Source organism: Leptonotus elevatus, chromosome 16, assembly GCF_054856555.1.
Source record: "Leptonotus elevatus isolate MCC_2025b chromosome 16, RoL_Lele_1.0, whole genome shotgun sequence".
Lineage (NCBI taxonomy): Eukaryota > Metazoa > Chordata > Actinopteri > Syngnathiformes > Syngnathidae > Leptonotus > Leptonotus elevatus.
The window spans coordinates 2,739,722-2,762,940 of NC_141254.1; the positions used below are offsets into that span (position 1 = coordinate 2,739,722).

At 36.7% G+C, this 23,219-nt stretch overlaps 1 protein-coding gene across 1 annotated transcript in view; it reads right to left on the reverse strand.

The window, feature by feature from the left end:
* Positions 1-1,123: 1,123 nt before the first annotated feature.
* LOC147160386 (junctional adhesion molecule 3B-like) overlaps positions 1,124-23,219 on the reverse strand; it is a 50,082-nt gene continuing 27,986 nt past the window's right edge. Inside the window, exons 2-9 of the mRNA XM_086057669.1 lie at positions 13,194-13,262; positions 13,003-13,116; positions 12,772-12,924; positions 8,284-8,486; positions 5,674-5,773; positions 5,386-5,515; positions 5,244-5,298; positions 1,124-4,256 (exon numbers count right to left, since the gene is read on the reverse strand). Coding sequence (XP_085913795.1) covers positions 4,221-4,256; positions 5,244-5,298; positions 5,386-5,515; positions 5,674-5,773; positions 8,284-8,486; positions 12,772-12,924; positions 13,003-13,116; positions 13,194-13,262 — 860 coding nt within the window. The 3' untranslated portion in view covers positions 1,124-4,220. The remainder of the gene's footprint in view (positions 4,257-5,243; positions 5,299-5,385; positions 5,516-5,673; positions 5,774-8,283; positions 8,487-12,771; positions 12,925-13,002; positions 13,117-13,193; positions 13,263-23,219) is intronic.

Consider the following 23,219-nt stretch of genomic DNA (forward strand, 5'->3'; position numbering starts at 1 on the left):
GCCGCAACATACTAGCAACTACTAGCAGTATTGGTAGATTATTTAGAGGCACCGTGACCCACCTCTCGGTGTACTTGTATAATTGTAAACTAAATTCTGTGAAGGCCGATTTTATTTTCTCATACTGGATCTTACATCTGCAAAATTATTAGGCACAAATGCTCATTAGGTCCAGGAAATGTTTGTTATCGTTGAATAGGCTACATATAAAGCAAAAAATCATTGAGTATTGTATACAAAAGGCCACAGTAAGCCAATTCCGCATAGTTTAATTATTAAAGATGTAGACACTCCAAGTGTTCAATGGATTTAATGGTGGAACTAAAGGCATGAGTGTGTAATTGCACACTAGCGCCTGTAGATGTCCAACTTGAACAGGCAATGTGTGACAACCTGGAGGTCTTTAGTTCAATCGCAGTATATTGTAATGAAAACGGAGATGCAACTTTGTTTCGGCAGAATAAGGTGGTCAGTTATATCGCCGTGTTTATGGATTTTCGTTTATGTAATTATATTCCCCACACACAAGCTCCTGATGTTCAACACCGTATTCATTCAGAATATTATAAGTTGTGATTATTTCTCCCCACTTTCATTTCATTTTTTTAAATAATTAAATAAACGAACGGTAAAAACAACAAAATAAAAACAAAACATATCAGTATGTGTGTCGTGTCATAATTACTGTAAAGTATCTTATTAGATGCCCTTGCAAGCATGTCCTCCTCATATGGTGAAATTCCACAAGTCATTTCCAAATTGTAAGAAAGTGCCCTTTAGCTGTTCAGATATGGCTGAGGATGTTATTATTTATGATGGGATGCCAGCAGTAGACAAATCTTGTCAATGTGTCAGTTCATCATGGCATGCTGGAATATTTTGTAAATAGGTTTCATCCTTGTGTCAAGTATGATTTTCTCCTTAGTTTTCCCTCTTCACTTGCTTTCCCACTCACGCTATTCTGTCCTGATCATTGCATGTGCTGAAAAAAAAGTGTACTGTCTATTCAGAACCTAAATCTCCATGTCAGCCCTCTACACAACGTTGTTGTACGTGTATGACCATACAAAATAGTTTGTAATACGCACACATGCACAGAACAAAAAAACACAGGAATCGTTACTAATATTAGAAGTGAGTTTTATTAATCACAAATAGAGTGGTTCTAGAACAGATAAATCCCCCCAGAAAGCCCTCAAAAACATGAGTGAGATGACAGCATTTTTTTCATGTCATAGTGAAAAATAAACAAAAATAAGCGCAGTGCTGCTTGACAGCTCAGTTAGATTGCCCTTGAATATAGAAAAAAAACTGTTAACAGTGTGATGATAGAACCTTTAATACTGTTGCCTCCTACATCAATTGACATGTAATTGTCATACATGATACAATATGAGTTGTTGTTTGCGAAATTAAAAAGCTCCATTTGCAACATTGCGGCAATAGTTTATACAAACCACAGCCAATACAAGCCAGTAGTATCCTTTTGCCTAATAGTGTGTTCTTACCAAAAATATTTTCCACTATATTTAGGCACTACAGTACTTTTATATTTACGCTAGTCTAGTGTAATCTAAGGGAAAACAAATATATACAAATTTGCAGATATGTAAAGATGGAAAGCAGAAATTTGTGGTTACATCATTCCTCTCAAACGCCGTGCTTGTGGATAATTGAATGAACAACATGAAACCTCAGGCAGAATAACAAGTGGGCGAGAGAAACTGATCTATTTTAATGGCAGAAGGCACTTGGGAGGAATAAATTTGTAAAAAGGGGGAGTCTTGCGTGACTCCTTTACCTCAGTTTGGATCCATTAGTGATCTCAAATGAGTTTGCCCTAAACTCATTTTGGTTAGCAAGTTGACTGTCTTCATATTTGAACAAAGCGGCACAAACAAATTCCATGTGCAAACACTTGGGCAGATCTTCTCTACCATGATTGATATTTGGTGAACATTTCTCACACATTCATGGACAAAGTGATCATAAAGAAAATATGGAGGTTCATCCTTCAAAGTATGACAAGAAAAATGACGAAAGTAAATTGCTCAGCTGTTAAATAACAGTCAAGGCCCAGCAGTGTAGTGGAGAGACGGTGTGACATTATGTAATGGTTTAATGTTGCCTTTTATCAGTCATATAATTGGAAAGAGTTTCATATTGCCTTCTAATAGGATCTTTTTTCCATTATCGTGAAAGGAATTAAACAACACAAAGTACCTTTACACAATCAGTAAATATGTTAACCTTCCAGAGCCCTAAGAGGAATGAAATATAATATCTAAGATGATACATCCCCCCCCCCCCCGCAGTATTTGCAAATAAATATGTGAAATGTTAAATGTACGCAAACATATTGCATTCAATTGGGAGAAAAAAAAATCTGAATTTTTTTTTGGGGAGAGCTTTGTTTTTTGTGTGTGTTTTTCCGAGAAAAAAAAATTCTGACATAAAAAATATTCAGAAAAACAAAAGGAAAAATTACTCAGAAAAAAACATTCAGAAAAACTGGGGAAACAGTTATTTTAAGAAACGGGGGAAAAAATATTCGGGAAAAACAGCACCAGCTTCTGTTTTTCAGACACATTTTTAAAATATATATTTTTAAACCTCTGAATTCCAAGTGCAGACTCGCAAATCACGGACACTTTCCCGCATACCTCCAACATACCTTCAACTATATGACTTACTGGCTCAGTTAAGGTAAGGCATATGCCATAATTAGTAACACATACAGTATTGGTAATGTTTTGTGCTTTTTATTTTTTTTAACTGTATAGGTATATCGCTTTATGGAGCATGTACGTATATGAACATGTCAATCGATCGGCATGATTTTAGTAAGCTAACAGTTAAGTTTCTATGGAAACGTATTGCATGGGGAAGTGTCCGCCATTAGTGAGTCTGCAAAAAGTCACTTGGAGTTCCGAGGTAAAAAAAAAAAAAATATATATATATTTTTACTCCAAATTATATATTTTTCCAGTTTTTTTATATATATATATTTTTAAATAATTAATCCCCCCCCCCAGGAAAAAAAATCAGTAAAACAGAAAAAGGGGGAAAAAGCCAATTGACATGAGAATAATCACATTTTATGTGAATAACACACCTACTTGATAGTGATTTACCTTCAGTAAATTACAACTCAACCTGCCAAGTTAAATGTTGTTAAAGATGAACAATTGAGTTTCTAGAAGAATATTCTAAGTCAATCCAAATTTGCGAGTTGAAATCCCAATTTACACAATTAAGTCCACAAGCATGGTGCAAAATAAAATATTCCAGCATATTTTTTTGTTTTTTTTAAGGAGCAAGGGGTCTGGAAGGCTAACTCACACACCCTGTCAAACTTGTATTCGGATAATGTAATACTGAACGCACATTATGTATGACAGCAACAGGACAGCAAATTCAATATGTACAAGATAAACAGCAAGCTGAGAAGGACACTTGAAAATCAAGACAACGCAGCACTGATCGTTGACAGTGTTTCACAGCATTTGACTGGCACTCTTCAAAACCTCATTCTAAGACTACAAACAAAACAGAGGCTTTTTGTTTTTTGACAACAGACCCTGGCCGATCCCAGCGGAGAGTTCGTTATGCAATGAACCACATGTCGATATGCAGACACAAGTCTGATTTGATTCATTGTTCTTTCTTTCTTTCGGACAAATGCTTAAAGGTTGATGCAAAGTGGTTAAAGTAACATATTTCAACCCACAGCCAAATAATAATTACAATTAAAAAAACAGTTAGTATTTTACAAATATTTAAAAAAGTAAACCTTTATCTATAAGCATTTAAATATATCCCATCAAAAATAGTCTTGACAAATTTCAACAGTAGAAAATAAACGTAATACAAATGACAAACGGTTTGAAGCGTCTTGTAGAAATGTGTCATGCTCGACTGAATTTGGTGGGATGTGTTGTCAAATATTTCATCCAAGTTGATTTGATTTTGAACCAGGAAATAACTTTCACGTCCACGCTTTAGTACAGCAATTCAAGAAAACAGTCCCCTTTGTTCTGATTATGAGAAGATCTTTGCAAACTGTTGTCTTTGTCACCTTTGGCAAACTTGAAAAAGTTGATTTCAGTCATGGCGAGAGCTCAGAGCATAAACTGTGGCAGCTCCGTGATGCGAAGACTGCAGCCACACATGTCACTTGTTTCACTTGGCACTTTCCCACTGTCGTCATGGCGTCACCTTCAGATCACAAATGACGACTTATGTCGAAAGTCTCCCTACAAGAGCATAAAAGACAGAATTTTAACTCAAACCCAAAAACCTGTAAATACGTTTTTTAATACTTTGTCCATCACTCCCCCAAATTTTTTTTAGGGGTGTCCAAAATAGTGCGTTCATTTTGAGTTCCTTTAATGCCATTAATTTTTTAAACGCGCGATTAATTACTTGGAAATCGTGTACTGGGGAAATTCCAGTCGCAACGCAGCAGACACGTCAAAATTTAGCAGTAAATACATTTAATAATAATGCATATATTTGTGGAGACTAGGGTCAAGTTGTATTTTGCAATCTAAAAAATGTGCAGAATTTCACAAGCTACTTTATGTTAAGGATTAGATAGCTCTTAATATGAAAAACAAAAAAAGTGAAAATGACCTCAACACAAATCAATATCACACTCAGTTTTTCACAGAACAGTACATCTTTTTAATTTGAACATCATTTCATGAATTATTATGAAATTACTGTATCAATGATGCTATGCAGCCATAGTTCTATTAGTTTAAAGGGATACATGACTACGACCAATCATGGCTTACCAGGTGAGCCATGATTGGTCGTTACCTACTTGCTCAGCGCAGGTGATGTCATCATCAGTCGACAGCAAGTGGAAAAAATAGTTTTTAAAGGTATTAATTGTACATGAAAAATAATTAAGTTATCAAATTAATTCTGGACAAAATATTAACTTTTCACTGCTGAAAAGGGCTCAATGAGTCAAGTATCCCTTTAACATTTTTCCCACTTTTTTGTTGAGTATGAAAACTTAGAAAAAAATATTTTATTGTACATTTAGAACAGATATAAAATGTGCGATTAATCGTGAGTTAACTATTGAAGTCATGCGATTAATTACGATTAAAAAATATAATTGCCTGACACCCCTAAAAAAAAATTATATATATATATATATATATATATATATATATGTATATATATATATAAAAAAAAAATCATTTTCAACTTTAGATGAATATACGTACCTCATCCTCCGTCCTGACATAGTCCACCCCATCTCCTTTCGCTGGAACTTTGTAGCTACAACACACAGGTCACATGGAAGTCAAAACGTGTACAACGTGTAGCCTTTGATCATCTGTGTGGGAGGATGGGCCGACGTCTTACTTGTTCCCCGTCTGCTTTTGACTTGCGAAGTAACCTCGCTTATATGCGCAGCAGATTCCGGCCGATATACAAATAAGTACTACGACCACCACCACCACTCCCAGTATGATCCCCACAACGTCAATATCATCTGGGGAGATGAAACATGGTAATGCAACAATGACATATGGTTCAGAAAGACAGTGCAGCGTATTATATACTGTACAGATACAGTAGATCTATGTAGTTTATGAACCCTGATGAACTCTTGGGATCTTGATTTAAATTATGTGTTGATGCAGCACTTACAGACTTCCATCTTCTGAGGCGCACACTCAGCATATCCTGCATCGTTTCTCGCTCGACAGTAGTACTCGCCAGCGTCCTCTTTAATGACAGAGATGAACTTCTGCATTGGGGAAAGAACAAAAGAGCCAGTCAGTCAGTGTTGTCGAGTGTATAGCTGTCTCGCTCGTCAGACTGAATGATGCCAATCTTCGGTAGCACTCAGATGTCATACAAGAGTTTACCCAAACACATTGAGAGAAAAATCTTTACTGAAAACAAATTAACTGACTCCAAACAGTAAATGTGATTAGAATGTCAAAGTTTTACACTCACTACTGTTTGTGCAGCCTATGAAAGTGTACACCATTTGTGGAGCAGTCAACCTTGACACCAACATACCAACCTTGGGTGCAATATTACATTGGCCTTTAAAAAAAACTTGCACAAATGCTCACTAAGTAAAACGAATAACAAATGTGTTGATTTAAGTAAATCTTTCCAAATATTTTATTTTATATATCATGATTATTTTATATACTGTTATTTCCCATATACCCTTCAGAGGTGGCAAATCCAGGTCCAGAAAGTAAAAACCCTGTGACAGTTTGGCTTTAGCCCCTAGTGCTAGCTAGCTTACTAGCAGGTAAACGAGCACCATGGGTGCTAACTAGCTAGCTAGCTCGCTCCCTAGCAGGTAAACGAGCACCATGCTTGCTAGCTAGCTAATTAGCACCTGAGGCTAAAGTCAAACTGTGGCAGGATTTTTACTTTCTGGACCTAAATTTGGCACCTCTGGTCCCCTTCGAAAGTATTGGAATGGCAAGATCAATTCCTTGGTTTCTGTTGTAGGAAGACATTTGGGTTTCAGATCAAGATGAAATAAAAGTTCAGAATTCCAGCTTTCATTTCATGGTATTTAAATATACAGTAGATGTGTTAGACAACTCAGAACAGAGCACCTTCTGTTTGAACCAAGTCACTTTTCAAGTAAGCAAAAGTATTGCAACAGACATCATTAAGTTAATTTAAAGTGAATAACATGTCATATTTGGTGGCAAAACCCTGACTTGCAGTAACTGTACCAAGCCTGCGAGCCATTGACTTCACCAGACTGTTGCGTTCTTCAATGGAAATGCTTTTCCAGGCCTTTATTGCGGTCTCTGTCACTTGTTGTTTGTTTCTGCTTTCAGTCTCCTCTTCAGGAGCTGGAATGCATGCTCTATTGGGTTTAGGTCTGGTGATTTACTTGGCCAGTTTAAGACCTAGCATATGTGGAAGGTGGTCCAGTCAATCATTGTCAAGTCAATCTCTTTGATACAATACAGCCTGCATTTCACCTCCTGAAGGGAGAAAGCCCCAGAAACAAACCAAATCGGAAAGAGGCTGCATAATGGCCTGGAAAAGCATTTCAAATGAAGAATTTAACAGTCTGGTGAAGTCAATGGATCGCAGGATTGATGCAGTCATTGCAAATAAGGATTATGCCACCAAGTATTAACGATAAATGTTCTTCATTTTAAGTTAATGTCTGTTCCAATACTTTTGCTCACTTAAAACAAGAGTGGGTTCAGACAAAGGGTACTCTGTCTCGAGTTGTTCAACATCTAGGTCTAAATAACATGAAATAAAAGTTGAATTCTGAACTTTTGTCTCATATTCATCTATTGATGTAAAACCCAAATGGCTTCAGTATAAAACAAAAACAAAGGAATTGATGTTTGACCTGACAGAACTGTACATGCAGCATTAAAAGCTACACATATGTAGTATATTGTTGCTGCTATGTGAAAAACATGTCAATTTTTTCATTATTATATATATATACACTTTTGGGATGTCTGCATTCAGTTTCATTTAAAAAACAATAAAAGTATAAAAAAAAAGAAGATAAAAATAGACTTAAGTGTTTTTCAAATAGCAGCAACGATATGTGAATATGTTTTTAAAAGTATGCTTTAAATGATTATTTTATTTTATTCTGTTATTTTATAACTATATACAGCCTTTTTCGCTGCACAAGTGCAATGTGTGAATGTTTTATGGTATGTTTTTACCTAAAAAAAGTGTCATTTTGTTAATTTTTACAATTATGATATAAAAACACCAAGTAATTTCTTCCAAATATTGTAATCCAAACCACCATACAGTTAACTAGTTCCACGTTATCCGTCCGTTAGTGTGCCTTACTTTCCCACGAGGAGAGCTATAAAAAAAAAACAAATAGCTGTCCGACGGTGATAAGCGCAGGTGCAGAAGAAAGATCATCCAAACCTCATTAGTTTACAGCTGGCACTTTAAAATGCTGTCCCAAGTTAACACTTGCTCTGGAGTTTCACACAAAGGCGAAGAGTGCAGTACGGTGTAATATTTCACATCCAAGAGGCCAGCATGGAGGCTGGCAAGAGGGCCTTTGGTGGTGGAGTTTGTGGACTTGAGCAGCGTCCTCCAAAGCGAGTCCATTGAGGAATGTGCAAGCGAGGGCAGTGGATTCCCCTTGTGGCTCGAGCCCTCCTTGCACCATCAACTGTCTACCCAAAATATCCGGCCCACCCCTGGGTGTCAGGCCACTGTCCTTGCCCCACCCGCCTCGCTCATGCGTGCACTTGTCCAAACACATGCACACATACTAACCAGAATTCCTGTTTCCGAGTTGAGCGTGTACGACGAGTTCAAGAACTTAGTGCTGCTTTTGGGGTCATCAGGAATTTCCTCTTTGTTCTTGAACCACTGGTACTGAGACTTGGGGAAGCCCTCTTCCTCCACACAACTCAGCTCAGCTGACTTGCCAAAAGGGACCGATTTGGGGACGTTGCATTTTGGAACAACTGGCTTTACTGTAGTGTAAAAAAAAACAAAGGAATATTGTGACAATACTGCAGCATCCAATGACATGAAAAGTACACTCTTTCGAAAAGTAGATGCAGTGTGATGCTGCTGGGCCTTATCCACAACTAGGATGCCCTCGTAAGGAAAGTGTCAAATTTTTAGCTTTTTGCTTTCTATTAATTATTATTATATTATATATTATATATAAATTTATTATTTTTAAAAAAATCACTGAGTGAGCTGAAATTGCACCCAATGGGCCAAAACATGTTGAAGTTCAAAATGGCACCGTCCAAAACGTCAAAAATTATTATTGTCATTATTATATGTGGGAAACAAATTGTTATAGTACACGTGATTAAAAATGTCAACATTTTGGCCCATTGACTCCCATTCTAAAACATAATTTTTCATGTTTTTTTGATGCACTGTACACCTGATGTGTTATAGTGCATTTTGCGCGAATACAGTAATTTCTGGACTACAAGGCGCACCTGACTATAAGGCGCTAGATAAATTTGGGGAATACTACACATATAAGCCGCACCCGACTGTAAACCACAAGTCTTTTTAATGCTATCGCACCGGGTTCCCGCGACTTTTCCATAATGAGGGTGCAAATTGTCTCGTTCTCATTCTCTCCGACAGTATTTCGGCTTACTTGGTTTGTTTTGCTCTGCTTGATGCTCTTGCGCTTCCTTTATAGTGCGCCCCCCCTTGTAATCTGATGGATAAGCCACACCTCCGTATTAGCCGCAGGGTTGAACACAAGTGAATAAAGTAGCGGCTTGTAGTCCAGAACAGTACCCAATTTATCCCTTTCACTGGGGCATCAACTAAACGTAGACATTTTTTTTTTTTTTTTTTACTTTAGAGTCATAAAAGCCATAATACACAAGGTGGCGCTAGATAGCTAATTATCATTTTTGGTTATGTGCTTCCTATGTCCCACCCATACCAAAAACTACAAAGTACGGCCCAGGCCTGTGTGCGTGTGTGGACGCAGTAACTAGGGTTGTCACGAGAACCGATACTTCTGTACCAAGTCGATGCCAAGATTCTGAAAATGTGACAATACTGCCTTTTCTACAATACCCGAAGTACCATTGGTACCGAGGCGGCAGATCTGGCCGCATCTTTTGTGTTGTTTTGGGGGTGTAAATGAGCGGTTATCTGGCAACCCACGCAATGTCTAATGACGTCACGTGACTACACTGCCGCTGCGACAATAAGGAAAGAGAGCAACAGTCAATGCATGCAACATGGCAGTAGCCCGCACATCTGCGTCGTCTTCAACTGCAGCGACAGCTGCCCCTCTTATTAGTTGAGAAGAAAACCGCCAAAAGTCACATATGGTAGTACATTGGATTTGAGGTTGATAAGCAGGGATTAATAATCGATCCTCAAGTATGCAAAAGTTGCCGAAACCGTTTCCAGACGTAAGGGGGAAACACATCCAATTTAGTAAAACATCTAAAAGATCAACATCCAGACTTGTACAAATAATTCAAGGTGAGTGCATTTGAATTCCCGTGTTATCATTGTTGCTCATATCTAATAACGTTAGTATGATGACCTCCACACTAAATGAACTGCCTGGCGAAATAACGTTAACGTTATGTTCAGCCTCGTCTGTCCCGCATAATAACGTTAGGTAATGTTGCCAGGCAGCTAATTTACTGAATCACCTAAAGTAACATTAAACAACCCTGAAATAATATATCAAACGTTATTCGTTATTTTGTTTGTGTGTGTGTGACTGTGTGTGTGGGCAAGATTGACCCAAGAAAACATTGATATATGTTGGTGTTTCTTGCCAAAAAGCTTGAATTGGCAAAGAAAAAGTTCAATCAGCCAAGAAAAGTGACGCCATCCTTATAAGAATCAGGCATCTCCACAAAATGGTAGCAATAGCACATAATCATTTTGTATTTTGATGCACATTATTTTACTGTTTAAAACTTGAAGAAGGCTACGTGCTGCAACTGGTTGGTAAATAAGCACAGTATTATATATATATATATATATATATTTTTTTTTTAATGCTGCATGCACTGTGATGCACATTATTGTTTTTTTTTTTTATTGTTTAATACTTAAAGCTAGCCTGCTGTACATGCACAGTATTTAATTTAATTGTTTATCTTAATGCACAGTATTTTATTTTAATGCTTTAAAGCTACATGACAATTGCTCTGTTTAAGAACCCAGTTGTTTGTTGTTCACTTCTAATAAAGGAGTGTACGTTGAAGTACATGGGATTTATTGTTTATTTTTTAATATTACCGTGGTATCGAAATGGCATAGAGAATCGTGGAATTTCAATGGTATCAGCATTGACTACAAAATTTCTGATATTGTGACATCCCTAGCAGTAACAATGACGTGCACACGCGTATGAGTGTGAGATTAGTGTATGTGCGCGTACGTGAACATTCCAATTTGAATATGTTTTTATATATATATATACATATATATATACAAATATATATATACACGTATACATATATATACAAATATATATATATACGTATACACATATATATATATATATATATATATATATATATATATATATATATATATATATATATATATATATATATATATATATATATATATATATATATATATATATATATATATATATATATATATATATATATATATATATAAATAAAGATGATAGTTGCTCTTAGGAAATGGCATGAAAAACAAATAAATAAATAAATACAAACTATATATGTATGGATAGGTCTGATATCACACTTCCAATAGTGAACCAAATTTTGGCTCATTTTACTTATGTGCCGTAAAAAAACTTTTTTTTACCGTAAGAGGGTATAGTGATACCACCCAGGCCCATGCTGATCATTCATGGTTTGGATGGGAACATGATTTTTGAGCGATGCCAAAAAATGCTACCAAAACATGTGGCGCTTGCTTTCTTTAGCACTGCGATTCCGAGCAGATGCAGTTTCAGAGGTTTCCCCTTATAGCCCGGAACATGCCTTTGCAGCTGGGTAGGTCTAGTCTGGTCACAACACATCCTCACATGTATGCCAAAGGCTTGGTGCGACCTACAACAGGGTGTCATTTTACCGCATCCAAAGTGTGAACTCAACGGGCAAGGTCTCTCTTTTAAGGGCAAAATAATCATGTTATTATTAGCCGAAATTCAGAATAATATTGTGCTGTCATTTATATCACTTGGACTCTACACATAACAGAAAAATAAAGGGCAGGTCATTTAGAGCAGTGTTTTCCAACCAGGGGTACGTGGAAACATTTAACTATTTCATATTATGCACATTGGTGCCAAAATCAAAATAAGTCAGCTCAAGTGTCTCATTAATGCTTAGATGACTGATGAAAAGAACGTACAATTGCTATAGTGGGTCTGATAGATTATTCTTAAGGGTTTTGTTCATGATATGTAAAGTTTAAATATTTAAAGGACACTAACTCAAAAGGTCTTAAATATTGCATTTATGCATCTTTTACTTTTGATTATTTTTTTCCCATTTATATTATTGAAAAATCCTGTGAATACCCCCCCCCCCAAAAAAAAAAAAACTGACAAAAAAAAACATATCAAGGGTGAGTATTGGCTTAATAAGAAACTGACATTTTTCACATTGTGATTTTTTTTTTTTTTAAACACTGATTTATAGCGCATTTTATACACAACTTAACTCAATATGCCACATACTGTAATTAAAAGTCCAACATTTAAAAACAGTTACAAACAGCGTTAAAGTGATTTAAAAGCAAAGTAAAGAAAAAAAATGCTTGATAAAATTACTAAAAGAGCATACAGAGCAAGAACAGAAAATTACTTTGAAAAACCTTAATCATAGGTATGAGATAAAAGCATAGTTTTTAAGCATTTATGTGTTATTGGTATGTTTTGTATCTTTATTTATTCATATAATTCACTCTGATAATAAAGGGCACCAGCAAAGTAGTGCTTTTGCAGTGTCATTTTGGAGGGTGTTTTATACACGGGATTTTAGGGTACTAGGTTTAATATAAAAAAAAAACACACACACACACACACACACACACACACACACACACACACACACACACCCACACACACAATTCCTAAAATGAAAATTTCAAATTAAAGATATATATACATATATTTTTAAATCCCTTAATCTGCTGTGTTACGTTCATCTTTTGCAGAATCAACATGTATGAGTGAGGGAGTACTCATGGTATGACCCAAAAAACTTGGGGGTGCACAAGTCAAAAAATGTTGGAAACCACTGATTTAGAGTGCTGTACCTCGAACAACAAGGTCAATCACAATCTCGTCAAAGGACCTCTGGTCGTCTGCAGCTGTGACCTCACAGCGATATTTCGCCGTGTCCATTCGAGTCGCGTTGGTTATCACTAACGTGGCTGGTTCTCTGATCACTGCTCGGTTCTCCAAGTCACCTGCACAAACAACATCAAGACCATAGTGAATAAACAGTGAGACAGTCACCTAGTTTTGTTTGTGTATGACTAATTTACCTGAAACCTTCTGGTTAAAGTACACATAGATTGGTCCCTCCTCTTTAATCTTCTTCCACTCAATTCTAGGATTATTTGTGGAAATTGAGTCGATCAAACATGATAATTCAATTCCTACCGAGTAGACAAGAAGACGTGATGTCACGACAAGTAGTGAATACAAGACAATTAATTTTTGTCATGGTACTTACTGTCAAACTCATCCGTCCACGGTGAATTGTTTTCTGTCCTCAATACAACTGCCAACACGCTGAAGTAGCCTGCAAAACAAAGAGACGAGAGAATGCAAAATAAGAATTTACGCTGCATTAATCTTCGAGATAGTGAGGATCTCACGCTAATTTGCACAATACCAGCTGACATGCGCCGATGTGCTCTGTTCATTTGAAGACTCTCCTTGGGGATACTTGAGCATATGCTTTTCTGAAATACCGTAAACTCGGTTGGAGGAGATAAATGTCAATCCCGTATCAGTGACATGATTTTACATTCTGGCACTCTTTGGCCTACTTTTGTTTTTGTTCATCTTTCATTTATAGTTGTGTTGGTCAAACTATTGTCTGTGTGTGTTGAGGGTGGGGGAGTTGTTTCCATACAGTGGATAATTGTGCACGGAGGCATGTGCTCTTTCAGGGCAAGCTCACCATGCCAGTAGTTCAATTGGCTGCCGAGGCCTTTTCTTTCTCTCTCTCTGTCTCTCTCTCTCTCTCTAAATCACCCACCCCCTCTGTGGGCCTGATGCTATTGCCTGTGCGGGCCTGATGGTTCAAAAAACACAGGCCTGGGTAGGGAGCGCCAACTGAATCATCCTGACAGCCATTAGTCCGCATGCAAATTCATGCAAAATCCCTTCCACAATAATGGGAATCAAGGAACACACTCAAAGCTTATGATCACGCTTTCAAGGAAGACTGTCTGAATGTTCTCAGATTCCAAGGTCAAGGTCAAAAATGAAAATCTATGGGACTGTGGATTGAATTTTAAAACTATGTGAAAGGGACTATCTTGCCCACGGAAGATGATTAGGGCTAATGAAGAGGAAAAAAAGGGTTTGCAGGATTCTCACTTTATTCTCAAAATTCTCACTTTAGAATTCTTACTTTAATCTCAGAATTCTCACTTTATCTCGCTTTAATCTCAGAATTCGCACTTTAAAGTGAGAACTCTGACTTTGTGACGTAGAGCTATGAATTGTGGGGGGAAGTCAAAATTCTAAGACTAAAGTGAGAATTCTCACTTTAAAGCCAGAATTCTGAGATTAAAATCTGAATCCTGCCAACCTTTTTTTTTTCTCTCTTCACTGGCCCTAATCCTTTTACGTACTTGCCAGAACGGCCCATTTTTCCACTCTAAAACTGTATATAAAAATAAAATAAAAAATCAGGATAATGAAACTGGCTTCCATTTTCAATTTTATCAATTTGTTTGGAAACTAGCTTCCATTTTCAATTGTATCTATTTGTTTGGGATTAATCTGTAAATTAACTACACAATTTCAAAATTCTACTTTCTAGTCTAAAACATAGCCACAACCCCTCCCCTCTTCCCATGTCTTGGCGAGAGAGTCTGTGGAGGAACCGGACACAATTTGTCCATTCAACATCATTGCACGTACACGTTCAAAAACAGTGAACAATCTGCACCAAAATGTATGTGGACATCTCTACTTATGCCCACATAAAACTCTGAAAATATCGCAACAATAAACCTCTCCATGTACTTATTATATGAGAATGACGAAATGAAGTGGACACATGTAAGGATATGCATATGAATTTTGGTGACAATTGGTCATGGGTTTAAAACACTAGGTGACATGAATCGTTTTTACACCTGCACAGTCAGTGGTGACAGTTTGCTGCTGGAGCCGCTTCAGCACTAGCAAGACAAGAAAGTCGGAACAATCGTACGGAGACAATGAGCATGTTTACATGCAGCCGACAACCCTTTCAAATATTAGTTTTGAAAGGCCACGTAAACACACGAAACCCCCCCAATGTAGTTTCAATTGGGTTTTGAGCGCAATGACCATGTATACGGAAGTAACTGTCCGCTCACGCCTGTAAACGAATTATCCTTAATGCTTCAGAAACCGGAATTTTGCCCTTCACCCAAATATTGACTGCATGTAAAGTTGTAAACATAGCCAATGATGCCAGTGGAATGAGTGAGGTGTCTGACAGCAGAATCCATGGACCCGCTTGAATGTTAAAGGCAGCGCTGCTGTTTAAGCAGGAAAGAAGGTATTGATGCGGAGGGGTGGAGCTGTCTGTTTAAAGTAAGCCATTTCTTTCCAAACTTCGTCTTGCACGTCAGAATAATTAAAATGCACAATAAAATTACACTCATCTTGCTAGGTCCATCCCAAGATTTTGAGAGTGAATTTCACTGACACTTGAGAGGTCCAAAATGTTCTCAAAATTATTTTGGCATGTTGCTACGTGCATTGATCCATGTATAAATGCTCAAAATTTGTTCGGGAAGCGGACTAAGCAAGCCAGGAAGTACGCCAGGAAACGCTAGAAATGCTGCTGCCATCCTTTCACTGACATCATCAGGCTGGTGTGTCAATCGAGCAGTCTCCACCCAATTTGTGGCCGTCCTAACCTGCTGAAAGCTGTTACAAAAAAACAACACTTTTTAGCGCTGACATCATTTTTACCATTACATAAGTGTCTATATTCATTCAGCCCATTCAACGGCCTCTTTAAGGTAAGACATACAATCAGCAGTGATGCCATGTATGCAGTTTCAAACAAAAAGAGGATAGGATAACGTGACCTGACACATGGATATGCGCAAGTGTCTAGGCTCTAGGGTCACCAGCTAAAGCAGACGATCTAAGCTGATTAGCCCACTGTCTTTTTGGAGATCATGACAAGACGACAGCTTGTTTAGTACAGACAATAGCAACATGACAAAATAGGTCACACTTCTATTTGAAAATATTTTGGAGTAACTTTCAAAAAGCTTATTAAAAATGTCTGAATGAAGGATCAACTGGTTTTCAACGTGTTTCCATATTAAATTAATGCTTTGGAAAAGGTAATGTAAAAATGAAAGCTAGTGGCCCAAAACAGTTCTGTGAATGGGAAACAATTAGGGCTGGGTTAAATTTTTTTGGGGAATAATTTATTTTATTTTTCGAGCCAAATATATATACCATTTTTTTTAAATTTACTGTTCACATGAATTTGAAGGTATTTTCTTACATTTATGAAAGACCTGACTTATTTCACTTCAAGACAATTCAGAATTCTCTTGCTAATGTCAGTGTTTGAGAAACACTTAGGTTATGTTACTTTCATTAATAAAGTAAATCATTATACGAGTTACTGCCAACTCAAAATTTAATTTGTAATTTAATGTTAGTACAGTTTTTATCATGTCCTTGACATGTAAGAACAATTGATGTTCCTTAATTAATCAATATCGGATTGAAATTAATCACATGAATCACATTAGGAAAAATCGAAATCGAATTGAACTGCACTCTTGAGAATCCATATCAAATTGATTGAGGAAATTTAGAATCTATACCCATCCCTAGAAACAACTGAAGGGGGAAAAAAGGATCACATTTTTTTAAATTTACTCCATCTGATATCTCCGAGTGGAGCACTTAAATACTCAAAAAATCCAATTAAATTTTCTTTACACAAAATATACTGGGGTCTAATGTTTTTAGTTTGGGAAACTGCATTTCTTGACACAAAATATACTGTGCTCTGCAGCAAGTTTTTAGTTTTGAAAAAGCCTATTTTTTTGGGCCAAAATATGCCTTTTTAGCCTTTTGATAAAAGCCTGCGCATGTGACACATGACTGCACCTTATTCTAAGATTGAATATCAAATGTACTCCATGTACTGTGTAACTCTATACCAAATAACTAGGCCAGGCATGCTTAAGTCCAAAATATCAGAATATGCCTGCTGAAATAGAAACCAAACAAGATGACACAAAATTATTCCACGTGATTAATTTAGTACAAAAGCTTTCTATTAAATGTAGAATTTTGGTTGCCTCTTTGGACTGAAAAAGTGTGGCCAGTTTACCCTGTCCTCATCACTAATTCGGTGGGTATTAGTACAGATTAGGTGCCTAAGTGTGCTTGACGCGGAGATAAAAAGCTTGAGAGCTCTGCCATGGAAACAGCTGTCCAGGAAAACACATGAAAGCCATGCACAAAAGGATAGGTCACTGAACTTATAGATGACGGGAAAAATATACGCACCAGTAATGAGTGTGACTTTAGGCAACTATTTCAGTCTGATAAGCATGATGTTTCAAGGTATAAGACTACCATTATAGTTAGCAGACAAAAATATATTACTGTATAATTCCTGGCACTTGTATGCTCGACTAGTGTTAATTTCGTCAACGAAGACGAAACAAAAATAATTTCTTCAACACACATTTTTCACCAGACTAAAACTAGACTAGACTTGACTAAAACCCTCATTAATAAACAGTAACTGAGTGAAGACGAGACAAAAATGTACTTCACTTAATAAAAACTGGACTGAAATCTGTGGACATTTTGTTCATAAACAAAAACGGGACCAAAATGATTTGATTTTGTAAAATCTTGTCTCTGCTAATCTGTGACTGTGACACTGTCATGTGACACACAATGACACAACCCCTTTCAAATCTGCAGCTAACGAGTGCAACATGCACAAACACATGGGACAGACAGGAGGTGGATTCATGATTAAAGGTTAAAAAAAAGAGTATAGTGTAACATTAATCCAACGAATGGCTATAACGTTCCAACAATAATGTTAATGCAACCGCTAACTAATGCTGGCTAACTTACTAGCTTGTAGCATGGAGCCATAGTAGCCACTTGTTGATATACCGTAATTGTGTGTGGAGTTGTTTTTCTTCAAAAAGATGAGAACATTTTACGTGAATTAGTTTGAGAACCCGAAATGTTCAACATAAAATACAGGGGTTAAATAATTGTCCTGACTAAAACTAGTCTAAAACGTTGACAGTTTTTGTTGACTTAAACTAGACAAATTAAATTATGTTTTCTTGGACTAAAATAAAGGCTGAAATGCTAGATTTATAGTTGACTAAAAATGGATTAAATAAAAACGGGATGAGGTTAATTATGATTAAAAACTAACAAACATGATTGAAAATGGACCAAAACTGAGACTTAATCTAAAATGACGGATACAATTAACACTATACTCGACCAGAGAATTGTGCTTATGGTTATTCTATACACAGATCCACCACCAAACACAACAATAGGAAGCAAACAAACTACAAACAAAATTAACAAATGCAGTAAAATATGTACTAACCACTGCACAGTATTCTGAGAAGTAATAATTGCACCATGATTGGTGTCCGGGTGGGATCAAAATCTTTTTGAGAGATCAATTGAGAGAGACTTTATTACAAGCATCCCAATGATTATAAAGGTTTTTAAGGTAACATTAGCTCATACTAGGCTACTGCTCTAATGATATGCAGCCCTCATTGCGTTTTTAGTCTTGATTTACTGCAGTCTATAAACTCTTAACCTTAACGTTCGAGCTGTCTTCAGATGTTGATGCGATAGTTTCAGACTCCTCTAAGATGTTGACACGCACATTTCAGACTACTGTATATTTTCTCTGCTATACTACCATCTACTACTATTCTAACTATGGTTGTCACTCAGTATAGCTCCTCACAGAAGGCATTCCATTTTATAAAGAAATATGAGATTCAATCATCAGTGAGTCTTTCGATTTCTAGACCAAGACGGTGTCAGTATTTATGAATGTTTATTCCGAAACTAAGTTGTGTTGACAGATGCACGGAAGATAATTGCTGACTCAGGTGAGTTTCGATAAGTCCCAAAAAACTTGATGAAGGCTGAAGAAGTTCTGACTTTTTTTATGGTAGAGGTGTTTTCCATCTTTTTAGAGTGTGTGACACATATTCTGCTGATCATGCCAGACTCACCCTGTCTTGTCTCCTTGGAAGGAAATGTAACACCCTCTTTTTCATACGAACAGTGCCAAGGATAGGTCAATAGGGCCCAACACAGCCCCCCACCTACATCCTACTGAGTTGCTTGCTTACCAAAGACATTTAGGTCAATTGAAACATTGAAGAAGCGGTTTGGGGAAGGATCTTTCTGACCTGGAGGTGCATTTCGTATTCTTAGTTCCAGGCGACTAAAACAAAAAACTAAAAACTTTCTACATTTTCGCCTCAGCCTGAGGCACTACTAACCAGCACTACTCTCCCAGTTAAGTAGGTGGCAGTAACAAGCAGACATAAGCTATTCAGCAACAGTGATGCCATTAAAATGACAACATCGTAAATCATTTGCTGTTTCTGCTCTAGTTGGAATCACTGCAGACATACAAGTATCCAATCGATATCCAATCAGGTAATAATTAAAATCACGTTTAGGACAATTATTTGTTTTTTTGGTTACAAACAAGAAAATGTTTAAACATGTAAAATAAATATTTAAGCAAATACATTTCTTTCAAACACTATAATTATGCGTGTTCCTTTTGGACCAAAACATATTAGTATTAATAATCTTTTATTTTTGCTTACGATTATGCCGATTTTGTAATTGTGGGGTGTAATAATTGAAATTGAATTTTCAGCCCTAGTTGGGAAAAGTACTTGCAATTGAAATTCACAATGTAATATATGACAAAACACATTTTGGACAAACTGCAAAAGTTGCTTGTGAATCCGGCGCTCAAATCCAACATCAATGTTTGACCTAAAAAATACTCTTCTGGATGAAATTCCCACAGACACTTTTCCCCACAACAGTGTAACAACTGTAAATGCTAGCTCCCTAAATGGTGAACAACAACAAGCACCATGGGAGCTCGTTAGCTCCCATGGTGCTTGTTCACCATTTAGGGAGCTAGCTAGCTAGCATCAGGGGCTAAAGCCAAACTGTGGCAGGGTTTTCACTTTCTGGACCTGAATTTGCCACCTCTAATCAGGTATCATCTGTTTTACAGATGATGTACATCATGAGCCTGGTAGCAATGTGGATCTCCAGTGACCTATATTTCGGATCACATTCTTTTCTCTGCTGAGTGAGATCTGGCAGTCAACAAATGTGTATCAAAGTTATTTTCTAATCCTTCTTGCCAACCCCACCATGAGCACAGGGTTTTCTCTGTAATCTTCTTGTCTAATTCCTTTCTAAACTCCCCCTCCAAGTTTTACATCACTGAATAATACAATGAGCTGGGGTTTTCTTGATTCCTGCACTGTGTAATAAATCCCTCCTTGTTCTGTTGTTCCTCTTGGGGAAAATGCTCTCATTTGCTGTAGAGTTACGTGTTGAATTCAGAGAGGTGAGGTCGGTATCATAAATAGAAAGGTTCAATTAAGCAACCTAGTGATATTCCCTGTGAAGCATCTCTGCCTCGTGCATGCAAAGACTATTCCCACGCCCTTTCAAAGCACCAATATCAAAGTATAAACACACACATAGACACACACTTCCACTAATATCAACCAGTTGCTGTTTTCTAAGTGAGCAGTTCACTGCTCATCTACAATTAAATGAGCTCTTGTTATGACCAAATATGGAGCAGTTTGGGATTTTATGTTTTAATCCACTATATTATTCATCCAGCTGAGTACAGTCAGTTCAATAAATGTACACAGAAGATTAATTTTCTCTACTAGTCTAACAAAAATCTGTGTACATTCCACTGACTGCTGCACTTCCCTGATCACCCTGCCAGACGACGCACTCACATCTCCAAGGCTGTGTCCTCCAACTGATATATTCTGTAACAGTTTATAAAAATGACAACATGACATACTGCATGGGTCTAAAAATGTCTGACCTTGTTTGAACTTATCAAAGGTCAGCAGAGGTTTTACCACCTTTTCGCATGAGGTGAAAGGAGCATGTGCATTCAGCAACACGTTGCAGGCCAGGTGCATGTACACCGCACCAACGGCACATGTCCTGAATAGCCCATAATTATTCAGTGCTGCACTCCCAATTTAAACACAGCTAAACAGGCAAACATGAATTCAAACTGCAGGCCAAGGACACATTTTTGGGTCTTGTCTGTTCAACATAATACAAAGGTTTTCTTTTTTTTTCTCCATTCTACACTTTTTCTTGTTAGTGTTCACCAGTTAGCAAACAGTGGTAATCCCAGAATAAACCGGATGAATTATACAAGTGATTCCCAAACACTATGCTGCAGCACATTAGTGTGCTGTTGTGGGATATCATTGAGTGTATTGCGGAAAATGATCCTATTTGACTTCATTTGTCTGAAAGCTATTCATGTATAAATAACATACAATATCTGTGCCAGCAGCGTATAATACGACATGGCTGAGCTGACAGAACTGGACGATCGCAAACCAATTCCAAACTCCAACTGACCCTCACACCTGTACCTACTTAATATCAGAAACTAATGTTTTGAAGCACCACCTGTATTGTTTTTAGGACTGGGTTAAAAAAAAAATATATCAAATAATCAACATCTAATCGATTTTTGTTTTCGAGCCCGATATCGTTTCATAAAACCATGAATTGATTATTTTAATATCTCTTTTTCGCATAAATTCATAAGATAAGGAATTTTAAAAGCCAAAATGTTTTTGTATTGTAGGGTTTTCTTGAAATTTACGGTTCACATGAATTTAAAAGTATTTTCTTACATTTATGAAAGACCTGACTTATTGCATTTAAATAATCTTTTTAATTCATACTTAGTTATTGAATTAGAAATAGGAAAATATTTTGTCCTTGCTGATGTCAATATTTGAGTAACACTTGATAGTGATAGTGATTATAACGTGTTACTTTCATTAATAAACCAAATCATTTTAAGAGTTACTGCCTCCGCAAAATTTTATTTGGAATTTAATGTTTGTGGAGTTTTTATCATGCCCTTGATATTATAGAATTGATGTTCTATAATTAATCAATATTGATTGAACTTAAGTGAATCAAAACGGAAAACAACGAACTCGAATCAAACTGAACTCTTGTGAATTGAAATCGAATCAATCGAGGAAATTAGAATCGATACCCAGTCCTAATTATTTTTGTTCAATATATTGATTTGTTGATTAAATTTCAGTAATGGTTATTAATACACCAGCATGAACTAGCTCTTCAATCAAATACAGAAAATTTAAAGCTGCATTTAGTACGTTTAAATGTTAAAAAATATATTTCTTTACACATCTATATGCGGAAGCAATGCCCTGATGTGTAGAGCAAGCCCTAACGTGTTTACAACAACTGCGTCGATAAGCTTACGAGTCTCTCCTAAATAGAGGTATTCGCGGCGAATACTCATATTTCCCACAAATTTCTTCAGTGGATGTGACGTAATGCGTGCCCCCGTCTTCAGGGAAAGTTTCCCCAAATAATTTCTTGTTTGCGTGATTTGAATGTATTGCTGGAATGCTAAAAAATAAATACAAAAAAAAGCGCCATAAAGCGTAGAAGACAAAGTGATCACGCTGAGACGCCTGGGATAAACAACACGACTGCAAACTTTTTCATTGTTGAGTATGGAGTCTGCCGGGAGTAACAAAAGAATGCTTTCGAGCACAGCTGGAATTCCGGCACAGACCTCCCCAAAAAAGAAGAAACGACAAGTTTAATCCAGTACGACAAAACAAGCCAAAATTTAGTCTTATAGGCGCAGACAGAAGACTTGTGTAAACATCGGAGCGGCTTTTGAGCAGTGGAAGATACTGAGAACATCTCTTGTAGGGATAGAGAGATTATTGACTGGGCCGATTTTCGTTGCTGATATTTGGCATTTTGACAAATATCGGCATCTGCCTTTTTACAAATCTTAGGGCCGATAAAGCTCGCATCTCAATGAGTGGTGAATTCCTGCGAACGTAGGAGATTTAGGGTTTTCATCAGGATTTGTGAGATATTCAGAGACAGTTTTTACTTGTCGCAAATAATTTTTAAACATATTGAGACAAATTTTCACTGTCTGCAAAGATATTTTGAAAACTATTTTACGAAACCCCAAATTAGCTATATTCACATTCATTTGTCGCTCAGTGAGATAAAGGGAACTTTTCATTTATGGATTTATTTAAATTTTCACTGTGTAAAAAATGATGCAGACACTGGGAACTCCCTACACTTTTTATTTAAAAAAAATAATTAATTAATTAATTAATAAAGTAATTATGCTGAAATTTTGGAAACTTTATTTAGA